Genomic DNA, 17,446 nt, shown 5'->3' with positions numbered 1-17,446 from the left:
CTTTGTTTTAGACCTCTATTTTATTCCTCTATAATTAATCGAAATCATAACAACACAAACTGTGCACGTGTTTCGGATTAATGAGATATGTGCTTATCTTTGTAAAAGATAGAGCATATTGTAGGATCACTTTAAGAGACTGATTGAACAGTCACTTTTAGTGAAGTGATGCGATTACTCTATTGGTTACATACTACAGGAACAAATAATATAAATGTGTAATCACCATTCCATCTGTCTATGGTGATGTACGCCAGGGAGTCTCTGCGCTGCAGGTCGCAGAAACATAGAAGATAAGTCTGTGAGCAAATGAATCATACTTGCTTGATGTTATTACAATTCCTACAACTCATGCCACACCACTTCTTGTTCATTCTAAGCAATTCTGCAAACATCAGTCTATAAACAATCATTGAAAGTACCATTAGAAAGCAGTTAGCAACTAAACCAAAAGTAGATAATGGTTCCATTAAATAGTACAGTGGCATTGTTTAAGTGTGTGTGTTAGCTGGAGTGTTGAGCTCATTAGCACACATAGTGACTGATATTAGATTAGATTAGATTCCTTACAGTGTAGAAACAGGCCCTCCAGCCCAACAAGTCCGCACTGCCCCTTGCAGCATCCCACCCAGACCCATCTCCCTATGACCCACACATCCCTGAACACTATAGGCAATTTAGCATGGCCAATTCACCTAGCCTGCACATCTTTGGGCTGGGGAGGAAACTGGAGCACCCGGAGAAAACCCACACAGACACAGGAAGAATGTGCAAACACTGCACAGACAGTTGCCCGAGGCTGGAATCAAACCCTGGTCCCTGGCGCTGTGAAGCTACAGTGCTAGCCACTGAGCAAGCGTGCCGCCCCTAATATCACAGTCTGCCTACTTTGTATACTTTCAATGGATGATCTCACTGAACTAGGACTAACGATGACTTACATGAATAATATGCAGGTGACAATGGAGCTTTTCTTGGGGGCAAAGAAAAAGTTGCTAAGGAGCTCAATTTGGCAGCTTATTTTGACAGAAGACATATTCTATGAGCAATATTATGTCTATGTATTACACAAATACAACAAAAATCTGCAAGTCAATATAAAAAACATTGCCTATTTATTGATATTTACTTTGAAATAATCAGATTGCAAAAAAATTCTTGGTTTTAACAATACAACCATAAGTAGAAAGCACTAATTACAGAACATCTCTTTACTCCACTCAATATCAATATTTGTAAATTAATTCAGAAATACAAAAGGTACCAAAAAGCAGAATGCAAACAAATTAAGACAGAAAAGTGAAAGCTTAATAAAAACTTACTAGTTCTGAAGAAGTGAAACACGTAATGATTTAAACTATGCACAGCCACTAATTTCAGGTTGCATGCATTTGCAAGTTCATAGAAATATATAACATCTAAATCTAGTTTTATTTCTTTCTTCAAAACGTCTTTATAGATACAGTGATTTACTACGTGCAGGTCACTTTTTAGTTTAAGTCAATCAGAACAGACAGACTCTTCCCATAAGCTCAAGACCTTAAACACTGACATCAAAGACATCTCAAATTAATTTGTACTTAAAATATCTATCAAGTGGTTTGAAAATTCTGAAGTTTGAAAGATCAACTCCTTCAGGGAATCATCTAAAACAAATGATTGTGCTTTACATCGTTGGCGTGTTGGAGATGTTGTGGTAGAAAATTACAGAGAATTATACGTATGCAAATTTATTTTCACAGATACTCGTAATTTAAAAAGAAAATAACATTGTTGTAAGAACAGCAAAACACTATTGTGGAACTTTGTATATAAACTACCATGGGTCATAAAGCATACAAAAGTAATACATCTAGATAATTATACATTAGAAGCAACTGTACATAATGCAAGATTGGCATGTCAAACAATATACATATACTTCAGAAATATTTGAAAGCAAAGCTAACATCAAATGGCCCAATTACGAACGGAGAGCTGCTCGAGCTTTGTCAAGAATATCTTTCCTCATTTTTGGGTAATTGGGATGGGCAGCTAATACCTACCAAAAGAAAATAAAATATCATTTGTTTTAAATTATAAATGTTTATTCAAAATTTTTAAAAAATCTTCTTAGTTATCATGACTTGCTAACAACTTAAAAGGAAAAGTGAGAAGATATACTATACCTAATATGCAACAATCTCAATAAAGGAACAATGTGACAATTCATTAACTTGTTATTTCTAATTTTGTTTTTAAAATGTTACTACATTTCTTTCCTTCCTGGTGTTTATATTTCATTAACTGCTGATATATTTTTACGCCCCCATATTTGCAGTCTCTGTCAACAAAAATGTCACTTCAAAGTGATCAATTGAATTTTTTTAAAATTCCCAGCACTGCTCTGAGGAGTGTGGAGCTGGATGAACACAGGCCAAGCAGCATTTCAGGAGCACAAAAGCTGACGTTTCGGGCCTTTAAATCTCCCCTTCCCCCACTGCATCCCAGAGCCAGCCAGTTCTTCCCCTTCCCCGACTGCATCACAAAACCTGCCCAGCTCGACCCCTCCCCCCCACTGCATCCCAAAACCAGCCCAGCCTGTCTCCGCTTCCCTAACCTGTTCTTCCTCTCACCCATCTCTTCCTCCCACCTCAAGCCGCACCTCCATTTCCTACCTACCACATCATCCGGCCTCCTTGACCTGTCCATCTTCCCTGAACTGACCTATCCCCTCCCTATCTCCTCACCTATACTCTCCTCTCCACCTATCTTCTTTTCTCTCCATCTTCGGTCCGCCTCCCCCTCTCTCCCTATTTATTCCAGTTCCCTCTCCCCATCGCCCTCTCTGATGAAGGGTCTAGGCCTGAAATGTCAGCTTTTGTGCTCCTGAAATGCTGCTTGGCCTGCTGTGTTCATCCAACTCCACACTTTGTTATCTTGGATTCTACAGCATCCGCAGTTCCGATTATCACTGCTCTGAGGAGTGCTTTTTTTCCAAATCACTCATCTGTGCTATTTCAATATCTCTGCCCTGTTCTTCAGGCTCCATTATTTTCTCAGGAGTGTTAATGGAATTTTATGGAATGTTATTTGTTGATGTGCCCTGTACTATTTTAATCTGAAATCTTAAAATAAAGAACAAGAATGAGCCTGCAATATTTGCAGTTTTCTAAAGCTAAGAACACAATAGCTGAATTTTAACCATTGCTTACATTTCAAAATTTTTTCATTCTTAGCTAAAGAATTAATGCTAGCCCATAAGAATTAACAATGTTTAGAGAATTCTTAATACATGGTCAAAAAGAACAATTGACAGATGCTGAAATTCAAGTCCTTCAAGATCTCTGAGTTGGAGTAGAGCTTGATGCTGCGTTTAGTTTACTCCAAAAGAAGCCTTAAATCCTACACAAAGCTTAAATGAACTACTGTTTGAAAAGGACACATTTATATACATATGATACAAAATTTACCTGTTGAGGTTTATTGCTGATACTTATTCTGCCTTTTAGCTGGTCTAAAATTGAAATCTAGAAATAAAACCTACTCATTGGAAAAAGAAACTTGCAACATAGCTTGAAAGTCCAAGACCTTTTTCAGAAAGTTTTCAAAGGAGACTTATGAAATAGAAATTTGTAAAATTAAGTATTTTCCCATAACAATGGTACTGGTTAGATGATATAATGCTAATGTTTAGGGATACTAAACAGCGGGACAGGTAAAGAGAAGCACTGTGCTTCCAGCAGACAAGGGGCCCGACCAAGGACCATGGATACAACACAGAAACAGGAGTAGGCCATTTATCCCCACGAGCATGTTCCATCATTCAATGAGATCTAGCTGATCTGCGGTGTAACTCTAACTGCCTGTGGCCCAAATCTCTTCAAAGCTTTGCTTAACACAAATTTATCTATCTCAGATCTAAAATTAATAACTGATTCAGCATCCGTGGCCATTTGTGAAGGAGAGTTCAAAACATTTACTACCAACATTTAAAACACTAAAAACATTTACTTATGTTGAAGTATTTCCCAACATGTCTCCTAAATAATGTGGTCTTAATTCTCAGACAATGTCTCCTAGTGCAGGAATCCCCAACTGGTGGGAATAATTTGTCTTTACCTAACTTCCTGTTTATATTGTTAAAACTTCAAACCAGATCACCCACTTAACATTCTAAATGCTAGAGAAAACAGGCCTTATTTGCATAATCTCACCTCATAACTTAAATCTCCCTGAAGTTGGGGTATTAATCTTGTGAACCTATGTTGTACTCTCTCCAAGGCCAATAGCTTTCCTCAGGTGTGGTGCCAAGGTCTGCTCACAGTACACTAGGTGAGCTTAATCAGGGTTTTGTATAACTGCTGCATAATTTCTGCATCTTTATACTCTGGTCCTTAAGACAAAGGCCAGCATACTGTTAGTTTTCTTGATTATTTTCTGCGTCTTTTTATGGCATTTTTAAAGATCTGTGCCCCTGAAACCCAAAGTCTCTTTGGGAATCTGCTGTATGTATCTTTGTGCCATTTCGAAAGTACCCAGATCTATCCTTGTTTGGTCCAAATGGATAACCTCATAATTGCCTATATTGAATCCATCTGCAATAGTTTTGCCCATTAATTTAGTCCATCAACATCCCTTTGTAAATTTTATACTTTCTATATAGTCTATAACGTTGCCTAACTTTGTCTCATCAGCAAAGTTAGATATATAATTTTCTATGCAATTATCCAAGTTGTTAATAAATAATGTGAATAACTAAGGCCCCAACACAGATTCTCATGGGACAACACTGATCACATTCTTCCAATTTGAGTATCTACCCACTATCGCTACTTTCTGTGATCTGCCACTCAACCAATTATCTAGACTAAATGACTGAATGTAACAGTTGTATAAACAATGAGGATAAAATAACAAACAATTGGAAGGTTGTGTAATGTACTTCCAGGATTAGTGTTTAAAATAAAAACATTAACATCCATGACTAAAATGGGATAGATGGGTTTTGAAAAAATGGGCATGGGGAAATATTAGAGCATGGTAAATGCCATTAGAACTGTTGCTTGGTTGTTGGTAAATTAACAAAATTCACTAGTTCAGCTCAGTCGCATGCTTAAGTGATGCCTATGCAATGCAGTATTTCTTTTTAACAAGGATTAAAGTGAAAACATAAAATGTTATTATCACAGTTGATTTATGGTAACTTCAGTTTTTGCATTAGGAAAGAGAAACAATATTAATCTTACTTGAAAGGATCTCCACCAGTTGATAAAAAGATTGATTGATTAAATTGCATTAGATACTGTATGTGCAATGTATAATAGATCCAATACTATACATCTAGCAGTTCCCCTCAACTAACAAGCATTGGCTCTTCTAAGAACTCCAAGAGGATTGTTAAACTTGATTTCCCTTTCACAAAACTGTGTTGACCCTACTCAATTATCTTGACCACGTCCTAGTGCCCTGCTGTAACATTTTAAATTATAGTTTCTAACATTTTCCCTGCGATAGTCGTTCAGTTAATTAGCCTGCAGTTTTCTATTTTCTGCATCACTTTACTTTTCAATAAAACAGTCCCAACTTCTAATTTTGTGGAACCATTCTAGAATCAAGAGAGTCATAGGAAATTAAAGCCAATCCATCACCTATTCCATTAGTCACTTCTGTTCAGACCATGGGTTGAAGTCCATCACGATCCACGCACTTGTCAGCCCTAAGCTCCAACAATTTACTCTGTACAATCCTCGCTAGTGATTATGATCGTGATTTTTGAGTTTCTCCCTCCTTTCCATTTCCTGATACAGTAACATATCACAATCAGCAATGTATCTTCTACAGTGAAGACTGATGCAAAATACCTTTCAATTCACCTGCCATTTCCTTAATTTCATTTATTAATTACCAATTTGACGTTATACGGGCTCACTTTGCTCATTCTTTTTAAAATATTTAGCTTTCTCTGACTCAAGTTTTCCCTTTTTATTCCTTTTAGTAATTTTTAAAAGAAATCTGTAATGCTTAATATAGTAAAAATAAGAACCTCCTTCTTAACATTTGTCTAATTAAGTTTGATTGTCAAAAAATTGTATCTTAATCTACTTCATTTTATGCCAAAATAATTAAGATGCACATTTGTAAAGGATCATGTTGTATTCCTCAAAAATCTTAATACTTTAAACACAAAGAATGACTTAAGTGTTTCCATATCAAATGGTTCATCTTTATTTGGTACTGCCACAAAGTAGAATAGTAGGTTATATACTGTTTAATGTGGTATAAAAGGAAAACGCTGCCGATGCTGGAAATCTGAAACAAAGACACCATTACAAAAACTCAGCAGGTCTTGCAGCACCCATGGAGACAGAAACAGAGCTAATGTTTAGGGACAGTATGAATTTTCATCAGAACTAATACTAGTTAAACGTGATGCAAAACAAAAATTGCTGGAGCAATGTGGAGAGATATGCTACCCAGGGAACACAGTCCATAAAAGCAACTCTAAACTTCCCGGTGCCTGTCACTTCAACAAACCATTACGCTCCCTGGCCAACATGTCTGTCTTGGACCTGCCTAGTGCTCCTGTGAGGCTCAGCACAAGCTTGAAAAACAGCACCTCTTCTTCCAATTAAGCACCCAATGTTGAGTTTAATCAATTTTAAGGCCTGAACACTCACCCTTGCACTGTCATCACGTGGGCTGCCTTTAGCACAGCCAATTCATTTTGACCCACTTAGCGTCTCCATTATCAGCCTTTTTTCCCCTTTGTCTCCCCAACCGTATTATTCCTCTCTCTGGGCTCCATCTCCACCTATCCAGTTACTCCTCTCCTCCTCCTGTCTTTATCATATACACCACCTTTTCCTAGCTATCAGTTCTGAAGAACAATCATTGAATTCAAAATTAATTTTGCTTTCTCACCACAGATGCTGCTAGACCTTCTCAGTTTCTCCAGCAATTTGTCTTTATTTCAGATCTTCGGCATCCATAGATTTTTGTTCTGCTTTATGCAGCACTGCAATGAATGTCAGTTAACATCTGAGATTCATGTTAATCATAATGTTATTAGAATAGGCATAATCAGTTATTTACAATAAGAGATTCACAATATAAAGTCATGACAAAGGACAATAACTATTGTTACATCTGACTTACATTTGTACAATATTGACTGGAGAAAGAAATTGGTAATGAATTCAAATTTCTAAATTGATAATCTCACTCATAATCATCATCAATCTCATTCACCTTGCAGAGGAGGAAAACAAAACTATTTCTCATCCATAGCCAGTGAAGCAAGTCAAGGTGCCAAACATTAGAAATTAAGGAGTATTAAATTATAGCAAGGGTAGCAAATTGAATTAACAGAATATTTTTCATTCACTATTTTTCAATGACTTGGAAGTATACCCGGAAGGAGTGGTTTCTAAATTTGCAGTTAATACTTTAGTGGGAGGCATTGCAAATCATTGAGGATCACATGAAGCTAAAAGAAGCCATTAGTAAGATGGTAGAATGGGAAAAATCTAACAAACGGAATCAATATCAGCATTTGCAAGCTTTTTTCCCCATTTTTACCACTTCTGATGAAAAGTCATTAACTTGAAACATTAGTTTTGTCTTCCTCAATAGACACTGCCTTACTTGCTGACTATTACCAGCATTTGTTTTTATTTCAGCTTTATTCCAACAACTGCAGCATCTTAGTATTTTTAGGAGAATATAGGGTGATTTAAGATGTGTTTATGATAGAACAGAACAGATCATTTCCAGTAGCTGATGCTTCCAGGAGGACATAGATCAGAGAAATGAGGACAGATAACCAACAAGAACATTAAATAAAAACACACAGACACATTCACGCGTGAGAGTGAGAAGTGACAATTTGGGATTCACCACTAAATCTGTTGATTGAAACAAATGAGTGGATGATGTTCTACAGGAGTAGATCAGTCACTGCTTAAATAGAGGACACTGTTTTATCAATATGCCTCGATTGTTATTGGTGTTATGTTCTGAAGACAAGATCAAGGATTGAGTTTAAACATATTACCTTATGACAAATGTCAATAGCATCAACGTATCGTTTTGCCTTCAAATAGTTAAAAGCCAACTTGTACCCTATAAAATTGAAAGTAGTGTCAATTTTTCAGAAGCAGTATCGCAAATGCATTTAATATCTACAGTAATATCTGATCATGACAAGTCTGAGTAATTTTGATTTTACCTATTGTTGGATTTGTCTGGTTACAGTACTTCCAAGCCATCTCATAATTAGTAGCTGCATCCTTATAAGATTGTTCTTTTTCCATAATGTATCCCATGTATTCATAAGCCTTGCAACAGGACTAAGAAAATAAAGATTTGTTAATAGATTCAGAAACAAAAAAGAACCACGAACAAAGGACACAAATTTCTACAAACATATTGGAACAAAGACCTACTACACGACTGTTGCTAAAGCTCATCAGATTGGGATAGTGCCTTGTTTGAGAGACAATAACAAACATTATTTAAACATTCCAGGCTACTACTTTGGAGATTGAAATCTTACATCTGACCTTGTCTCTGTCATATACTTGAAGATAAATGTTTCTCATCCTAAGATAACAGTATCCTAAGTTTATTCTTTTTAGTGAGAGCTTTATTTCAGTGAACCACACTATATAAAAATCTTGCAACACAGATTACTAACTCCCATATTTATACAAGCAATTCTCACCCAATTAATCCTTAATTAATATATTTATTACCTGTTCCCAATTCTATTTAGACTCAGACATCCCTTCAAACCTCATCAGATGGTAACAAATTCTACTCTTTTAAAATAAATCTGTATAGATATACAAGAACCAAAATAAACAAAAGCACAACATATTCCATGCTCTTTATTTTTCTTTTCATACTAAAGTTCCAAGTGTCTTTATTCCAACAGGTGCAACAGTTTCTTATAGCTTGCTCCTTTCTTTGTTACATAATCGGATAGTTTATTGCTGTTATCCACTAACTACATTTCAGAAGTTTCTTCGTTTTCTGGCAATGTCAACTCCCAGTCTGTCATTAGTTGCATATTTCAATGAGCGTACATTATCTCATTCTGACTTATTATCAATGGAGCCCTCAACAGGTATTGCTGCTGAATTACTTTCTGGAATTTCTTCCAATATTTTTGTTAAGCCAAATGCCACTACCACTTGAGCAAGAGTTAGAGTTTTTTCTCAACTCTCTTGGTCTTTTTAGCTTCCCAAACAAAACAGCTACATTTATCTCCCTTTCCCACAAGAAAATAAACTATAAACTTTCTTGCACTTGCTAACCTATCAGAGATACATAAGAAGCATCATTAAAAACAACACATTGCTCGTTCCCAAAATATCCCAATAATGGGCATTCAAAGCACAATTCTCCATCTTTAATGTTTTTTTTTCAATGTTCTGTTCACCCAAATAATATCTTCCAATCTGGAGCTTTGCCACAGTTGAATTCAAATCTGATACTTCAAAACTGGCATCCAGCCTTGTTTCAGTGCTTAGCCAAATCAGCTATCAATTAGATGCTTCAATTTCTTTATTTCAGTTTAGGAAGCTGTCTTTTTATGAGGCCCTACTATGACCAACAGCAATAAAGCTAACATTTTCGAAATAAGATTGCTGATGCAAAACATATAGTCCATTCTGCCTGATTTCCAAATTTTAATTCTATTTTAAGCCCATTTATAATAAATTAATTGATACTGCTCCACAAGAAAACATAAAGATGACTGAAAGCTGTCCCTCATGATGCCAGTAGATAGCAGGATCTGCTTTCAAATGAAGACGCCATAATTTTATTAAGACCTCTCCATTCTTTAAGCCCCTCTCTCTTTCAATGATCCATGTCTTTTTGCTTGAAAACGGTTTCTGAAACTTGAGGCTCACTAAATTCTTTAAGACTTTGTCTTAATTGTAATCCTCTCTGCCTACATTGTAGCCCCTTCCCAAAGAGGATGCTGATCACTTACTGCTTAATACAACTTTAGGGTTCCTACCAAATACTAACTGATGTGGACCATATCCTCGAACCATCGCAATGAATTCCTAGCATGGGCGATCAACACTAGTGCACATGATAATAAACAGTTTGGCCAATCTGCCAAAATATTATGAACTATTTCATCTATTACTGCATGGTTTCTTTCCCATTTTTCATACTTGACAACATATCTCTAAACTGACTCTTCACAAATTTCAAACGCCTTATCAGAGATAAATTTTGCTGGGGTTAACTATGCATTGTTGTTGGCTGACAAACCTGGTTGCCAAAACTACGAATGTAAAATGAACTTTTCCTTTCCACTTTATCCTTTATACGTCAAATTAATAGTCACTTGATTGTTGAAATCTCTTGATAGGTGTAGATTTACTATTGGCTATGATGCTGTCCTTTTGTATTTCTTACAAATCTCATATCTATCACATATCTCTTCTATGAGCTTCTCACTCTCCATTCCATATTCTTGCATTCTTTAGTAAAATTTTCAACATTTTAGAGGATAGGTGAGCAAATTGTCATTGTAATTTTAACAAACTGACTGGACTCCAAAATTTCTACCCGCAGATGTCAATTACATTTTTTCAACTTGTCCAGTGGAGAGATGATGTTCCACAAAAGGAACACAATAATGTCCTAATTGTAAAAAATGCAAATTCAAACATTTTCTCAATTGAGTAGTTTTGTTGTTTTTCATATCTGGTTTCATCAGTGCTTTCTTCATTGATGGTCTACTTAATTATAATGGTATTTCGCTGGACCTTACACTAGTGCTCATAAAATTATTGATTTCTGCTATTTGTAATGAATGACTACTTTTTAAAGGATTTTAGCGTGTGATCATCTTCATATCTGGTGAAACTCTCAAAATCCTTAACTGTGTCCTAATTGTTATTACTTACTCTAGTTAGGATGTAAGCCAGTCCAAACACAGTAAAAATTTGTTCATTGTCTAATACAGCACAATAGAAAGACTCCACTACCAACACATTCAGTTCTGAGGGAATTGACTGGACCCAAAATGTTAACACTGATTTTTTTTTTCTTCACAGATGCTGCCAGACCTGCTCAGCTTTTCCAGCAACTTCTGTTTTTGTTGCTGATTTACAGAATCCATCATTCTTTTGATTTTTACCAACATATTCATCACTTCTTGTGCTCAATACAATGCCTTCTCCTTGATCCGAATCTCCATATTTTGCCTGAATGTTTATTATACCATTTGGGACAACTGATGGCATAACAATATTTGAATTACACCTGAAACATCAAGTGCCAACATCCTGTGCATTACTGGGGTTATTTGATTATTGTATATCCCAACTATTCTTTGCTTCTGAAAAACATCAATACACGTCTGTCCTTCCTTCTATTAGTTATATTTTTCCTTCCACACTTTGTTGCCAGCAACCTGCATCTAGATGATCTCACCAATTTATTAACAATGTGCCATCGATTTTCTGTTGTATCACAGTCACTCCCTTTAGTCTACATATGCCACAAGAAAGGAACGCCTTCTTAAGAATGTTGTTAGCACTTTGACATTTGTTTCATTAGTGTATAAAGACTTGCAAAGTTAATTCCTGTCAAGAACAGAAATATGTCCACACTTGATATATTGGCACAACACAATAACTTAAAGCCAGCACTGATAAGGGAATTCCTAAATTAAATTTCTTCAGGCATGCATACAATCTATTGAATTCCATTAAGCTCACGTTATTATCTTCAGTATTTCTAAATATGGCAAAAATCTTACAATGCCTTGTAGTCAGTCAATTAATTCTCTTTTTGATAAAGTTTACCATGAAAGTTAACAATCATTCAAACCTCCACCTGCGTTCAAATCATGAAGCTCCACTTCAGGAAAAAAGTTGCATCTAATCCTGATTTCTAACCCCCTCCCAACAATAACATTCTTCTGGTATTCAAAGGTATGCAACCCTAACCTGTTGATACTTGATCCTCCTGTTTCTTACACAGAATATACAGTTTGGGGAGGCCAGAAGTCGTGTTCCAAAGGGTATTCCTCAAATCCCAATGATTTGAACTGGATACATTGAATCCTGGCCCTCTTAAATTTGCTGATGACACCATAAGATAGCACACTCGGCCAAGACCTTTATTGTAACACAGTTATTTTTGAGGGCAAGAATAAGTTATGGATACCTTTTGCCAGATGATTTCTCCATTTCCCTCTTTACTCTGTACTCTCCATCCTCGGCTAAAATATCTGCTTTTACTATAAGATTGGGATCACTGGTATAGCTACACCTGTTGCTACCTTCCTTTCTTTCTAAAAATCTTGTCACCTCCCAGTCAATACTTCCTGAATCTACTGCCATTTTGTATTGGTTCTCATTTCCCTACATTCTCTTCAAAGTCATTTTTCCCATGGAGTTTTAATTGACACAAGAAAATACAAAGTATTTAGAGCACATAAACAGGTCATTTGTCCCAAAAGGTCCACGCCAAACAGATCCACAAAGTCTCCTTCCATTCCACTTTTGCTAATGCTGTGGGGGAGGGTTTAAACTAATGTGGCAGGGGGATGGGAACCAAATATTGGACAGAAAAGAGGTAGTAATGAAAGCCTGTAGGGAACTAGATAATGGAGTCAGTGTGACTAAAGGGAATAGTAGTCGGGGAGCAGATGATGAACACAAAGGGACAGGTGGTCTGAGGTGCATTTGTTTTAATGCGAGAAGTGGAGTAGATAAGGCAGATGAGCTTAGGGCTTGGATCGGTACCTGGAAGTATGATGTTATTGCTATTACTGAGACTTGGTTGAGGGAAGGGCATGATTGGCAACTAGTTGTCCCAGGATATCGATGCTTCACGTGGGATACAGTGGGAGGTAAAAGGGGTGAAGGAGTTGCAATACTGGTCAAAGACGATATCACAGCCGTACTGAAGGAGCGCCCCATGGAGGACTCAAACGGTGAGGCAATATGGGTAGAACTCAGAAATAGGAAGGATGCAGTAACAAAGCTGTACTACAGGCCTCCCAACAGCGAGCGTGAGATAGAGGTACAAATATGTAAACAGATAATGGAAAGGTGTAGGAGAAACAGGCTGGTGGTGATGGGAGATTTTAATTTTCCCAACATTGACTGGGATTCACTCAGTGTTAGGGGTCAAGATGGAGCAGAACTTGTAAGGTGTGTCCAGGAGGGTTTTCTAGAGCAGTATGTATGTAGTCCAACTCAGGAAGGGGCCATACTGGACCTGGTGCTGGGGAATGACCCCGGCCAGGTGGTTGTTATTACAATAGGGGACTACTTTGGAAATAGCGACCACAATTCCGTAAGTTTTACAATACTCATGGACAAGGATGGGAGTGGTCCTATAGGAAGAGTACTAAACTGGGGGAAGGCCGACTATACCAAGATTCGGCAGGATCTGAGGAATGTAGATTGGGAGAAACTGTTTGAAGGTAAATCCACATTTGATGTGTGGGAGGCTTTTAAGGAGAGGTTGATTAGTGTGCAGGAGAGACATGTTCCTGTGAAAATGAGGAATAGAATGGCAATATTAAGGAACCATGGATGACAGATGAAATTGTGAGACGAGCCAAGAGGAAAAAGGAAGCATATATGAGGTCTAGGCAACTGAAGACAGACGAAGCTTTGCAAGAATATTGGGAATGTAGAGCAAATCTGAAACGAGGCATGAAGAGGGCTAAGAGAGAACATGAGATATTGCTGGCAAACATGGTTAAGGAAAATCCCAAAGCCTTTTATTCATATATAAAGAGCAAGAGGGTAACTAGAGAAAGGATTGGCCCATTTAAGGGCAAAGAAGGAAAGTTACGCGCTGAGTCAGAGAAAATGGGTGACATTCTTAACGAGTACTTTGCATCGGTATTCACCAAGGAGAGGAACATGACAGATATTGAGGTTAGGGAGAGATGTTTGCTTACTCTAGGTCAAGTTGACATAAGGAAGGAGGAAGTGCTGGGTACCCTAAAAGACATTAAAGTGGACAAGTCCCCAGGTCCGGATGGGATCTATCCCATGTTGCTGAGGGAAGCCAGAGGGGAAATCGCTGGGGCCTTAATAGATATCTTTGCAGCATACTCAGACACGGGTGAGGTCTCGGAGGACTGGAGACTTGCTAATGTTGTCCTCTTGTTTAAGAAGGGCAGCAAGGATAATCCAGGTAATTATCGAACGGTGAGCCTGACGTCAGTGGGAGGGAAGCTACTGGAGAAGATACTGAGGGATAGGATCTATTCCCATTTGGAAGAAAATGGGCTTATCAGTGATAGGCAACATGGTTTTGTGCAGGGAAGGTCATGTCTTACCAACTTAATAGAATTTTTTGAGGACGTGACAAAGTTGATTGATGAGGGAAAGGCTGTAGATGTCATATACGTGGACTTCAGTAAGGCGTTTGATAAAGTTCCCCATGGCAGGCTGTTGGAGAAAGTGAAGCCACATGGGGTCCAGGGTGTGCTAGCTAGATGGATAAAAAACTGGCTAGGCAACAGGAGACAGAGTTGTAGTGGAAGGGGGTTTCTCAAATTGGAGACCTGTGACCAGTGGTGTTCCACAGGGATCTGTGCTGGGACCACTGTTGTTTGTGATATATGTAAATGATTTGGAGGAAGGTGTAGGTGGTCTGATCAGCAAGTTTGCAGATGACACTAAGATTGGTGGAGTAGCTGATAGTGAAGGAGACTGTCAGAGATTATAGCAGAATATAGATAGACTGGAGAGTTGGGCAGATAAATGGCAGATGGAGTTCAATCCGGGCAAATGCGAGGTGATGCATTTTGGAAGGTCAAATTCAAGGGCAAACTATACAGTAAATGGAAAAGTCCTAGGGAAAATTGATGAATGGAGAGATCTGGGTGTTCAGGTCCATTGTTCCCTGAAGGTGACAACGCAGGTCAATAGGGTGCTCAAGAAGGCATATGGCATGCTTTCCTTCATTGGACAGGGTATTGAGTACAAGAGTTGGCAGGTCATGTTGCAGTTGTATAGGACGTTGGTTCAGCCACATTTGGAGTACTGTGTACAGTTCTGGTCACCACATTACCAAAAGGATGTGAATGCTTTGGAGAGGGTGCAGAGGAGGTTCACTAGGATGTTGCCTGGCATGGAGAGTGCTAGCTATGAAGAGAGGTTGAGTAGATTAGGGTTATTTTCATTAGAAAGACGGAGATTGAGGGGGGACCTGATTGAGGTCTACAAAATCATGAGGGGTATAGACAGTGTGGATAGCAAAAAGCTTTTTCCCCCCAGAGTGGGGGACCCAATTACGAGGGATCATGAGTTCAAAGTGCGAGGAGGAAAGTTTAAGGAAGATATGCATGGCAAGTTCTTTACACAGAGGGTGGTGGGTGCCTGCAACGCGTTGTCAGCAGAGGTGGTAGATGCAGACACGTTTTTTAAGATATATTTGGACATGTACATGGATGGGCAGGGAGCAAATGGACACAGACCATTAGAAAATAGATGACAGGTTAGACAGAGGATCTCGATCGGCGCAGGCTTAGAGGGCTGAAGGGCCCGTTCCTGTGCTGTAATTTTCTTTGTTCTTTGTTCTAACCGCATCAACATTTCTTTCAACTTCTTTCCGCCTCATATTCTTAACCAGCTTCATCTCAGCTACTCGGTGATGGTGTGTTCCACAATATATGTTGTAAGCAAACAGGCCAACAATTAAATGCGTGTAGTTAAAATAAGAAACATACTTTTGAATGTACCCCAGAGTCCTTCCTAGTTCTATAAGTTTTTAGTATTAAAAAAACAAACAAAAAAACCAAAAGAACTTAAATAAACATATCATATTATTAGAAAAGATGAAAACAACAGGAACTCAATTTTTTTTTAACAAGTAGAATTAAGACTGCAAGATAAGTGGGTTACACTAGAAAAAGTTATGCCTGAGTTTGCTGTTCTGCACAGGCTCCTAGTCCTAATATGTAGATTTCAAAATTCTCATTCTGAAGAAGTGTACTCAGTACTAAACAGTCATATTAGACTTGAAACATTAACTCTTTCTCTTCAGATGTTGCCAGATGTGCTGAGATTCTTCAGGATTTTTCCACTTTATTTCAGATTTCCAACATCTACAGTATTTTAATTTAATTCCCTGCCTCTTCTTCCTCCAGGTATGCCCAACTTGAAGAAGTTCTGGTTTTCTCTCCAACTTTTTGTTTTATTCCTTTGGCTCCAAATCAATCGACCACCCCCTGAGAAAAACAACAGGAAATGACATCACCAACCCAAGGAAACCTAACCAGATAAACAGAAAGCGGGACATAACACCAGTGCTTCGTCGGAGGCTCACTGATGATGTTACCTAGAATGGTGACGAAATGTCTGAAAACTAACCTTCCAGCTCAGCGAGCCAACTCACATCCAGATTCTTTCACGTGTCTCCACATTTTTAGACTATCTAGACCCTTCCCTCTGGCCTTTTACCTGCATGTGATCTCTTCATTGAGAACAGGTTCTGAAAAAAAATTCACGTTAGGCTGAAAGTGTTAACTGTTTCATTGTTTTCATATAAAGGCTACCAGATATGCCACGTTTCTCCTGTATCTATTCTTTTTATTTAAAAATTTTTATCCTTGTTTTCACATCTCTTCAATAACGTGCCCTGTTCCCCATCTTTGTAACCTATTTCATACCTGTAACCTTTTGACATCTGTGCTTTTCAAATTCTAGCTTCTCTGCATTTCTGATTTGCACTGTTTAAATTCTATGCCTTCAATTGTCTGATTGAGACTTGATAACACCACTGAGGTATGAACGAAGATAATGAAAAAAACATATTTACCTCTACTTACAAATGATAGGTCCTCCTGTATAACAGGAAGTGGAAAAATGGTCAAAAACTGCTGTGGAAAAGCATTTGGTTTGGAGGAACATGATGCTTAAATCACCTGGCCCTGATGGCGAGAGTCAAAAACAGTACAGGTTCTGGCCTTAGACATAAAATATTTCCAATGGCCAGAAGTGATAGGAGGGAGGAATAAAATGTGGGGAAAAAATGTGACGTGGTTACATGTTGCAACCAATGAGCACACAGCTAGGTCTGACAAAGACATAAATAACTCACTCATCGGTTCTGACAGTTTTGGTTGAGCACAACATCATAGCAGAAAACACTATTTTTAAAAGGGTGGTGACTTGTCATTGCACAGGAAATGCAATGGATTTCGTAAGACAAGTGGGACCATGTATACAATATAAAGTCCAACGAACCAGAAGGCCTTATTGTATACTGGGAAATACTAGAATAAATGGCCAAAATAACAGTATGCAAGTCTGCAAACAAATTTGTTTAAAATAAACATCAGATGTCTCAGTCAGGGGTTAAGAAATACCGTTTGCTATTTAGTATGTTGACAGCTGCCCACAAAGAGGAATTTCTTCAGCCAGAGTGTGATGAATCTGTCGAAATTATTGCTGCAAAAGGC

At 37.9% G+C, this 17,446-nt stretch overlaps 1 protein-coding gene across 3 annotated transcripts in view; it reads right to left on the bottom strand.

Annotated features, from left to right (window-relative positions):
* Positions 1-1,092: 1,092 nt before the first annotated feature.
* ttc21b (tetratricopeptide repeat domain 21B) overlaps positions 1,093-17,446 on the bottom strand; it is a 100,944-nt gene continuing 84,590 nt past the window's right edge. Inside the window, exons 27-30 of one of the 3 annotated variants that reach the window (XM_048534595.2) lie at positions 8,210-8,330; positions 8,036-8,103; positions 6,904-6,997; positions 1,093-2,041 (exon numbers count right to left, since the gene is read on the bottom strand). In XM_048534595.2, coding sequence (XP_048390552.1) covers positions 6,953-6,997; positions 8,036-8,103; positions 8,210-8,330 — 234 coding nt within the window. In that variant the 3' untranslated portion in view covers positions 1,093-2,041; positions 6,904-6,952. Of the gene's footprint in view, positions 2,042-6,903; positions 6,998-8,035; positions 8,104-8,209; positions 8,331-15,622; positions 16,214-17,446 lie in introns of those variants that run through there. The other 2 variants (XM_048534594.2, XM_048534597.2) reach the window with 2 other exon arrangements.

This window comes from Stegostoma tigrinum, chromosome 7, assembly GCF_030684315.1.
Source record: "Stegostoma tigrinum isolate sSteTig4 chromosome 7, sSteTig4.hap1, whole genome shotgun sequence".
In the NCBI taxonomy this organism is placed as follows: domain Eukaryota; kingdom Metazoa; phylum Chordata; class Chondrichthyes; order Orectolobiformes; family Stegostomatidae; genus Stegostoma; species Stegostoma tigrinum.
This window is presented reverse-complemented; position numbering and strand designations above follow the sequence as displayed.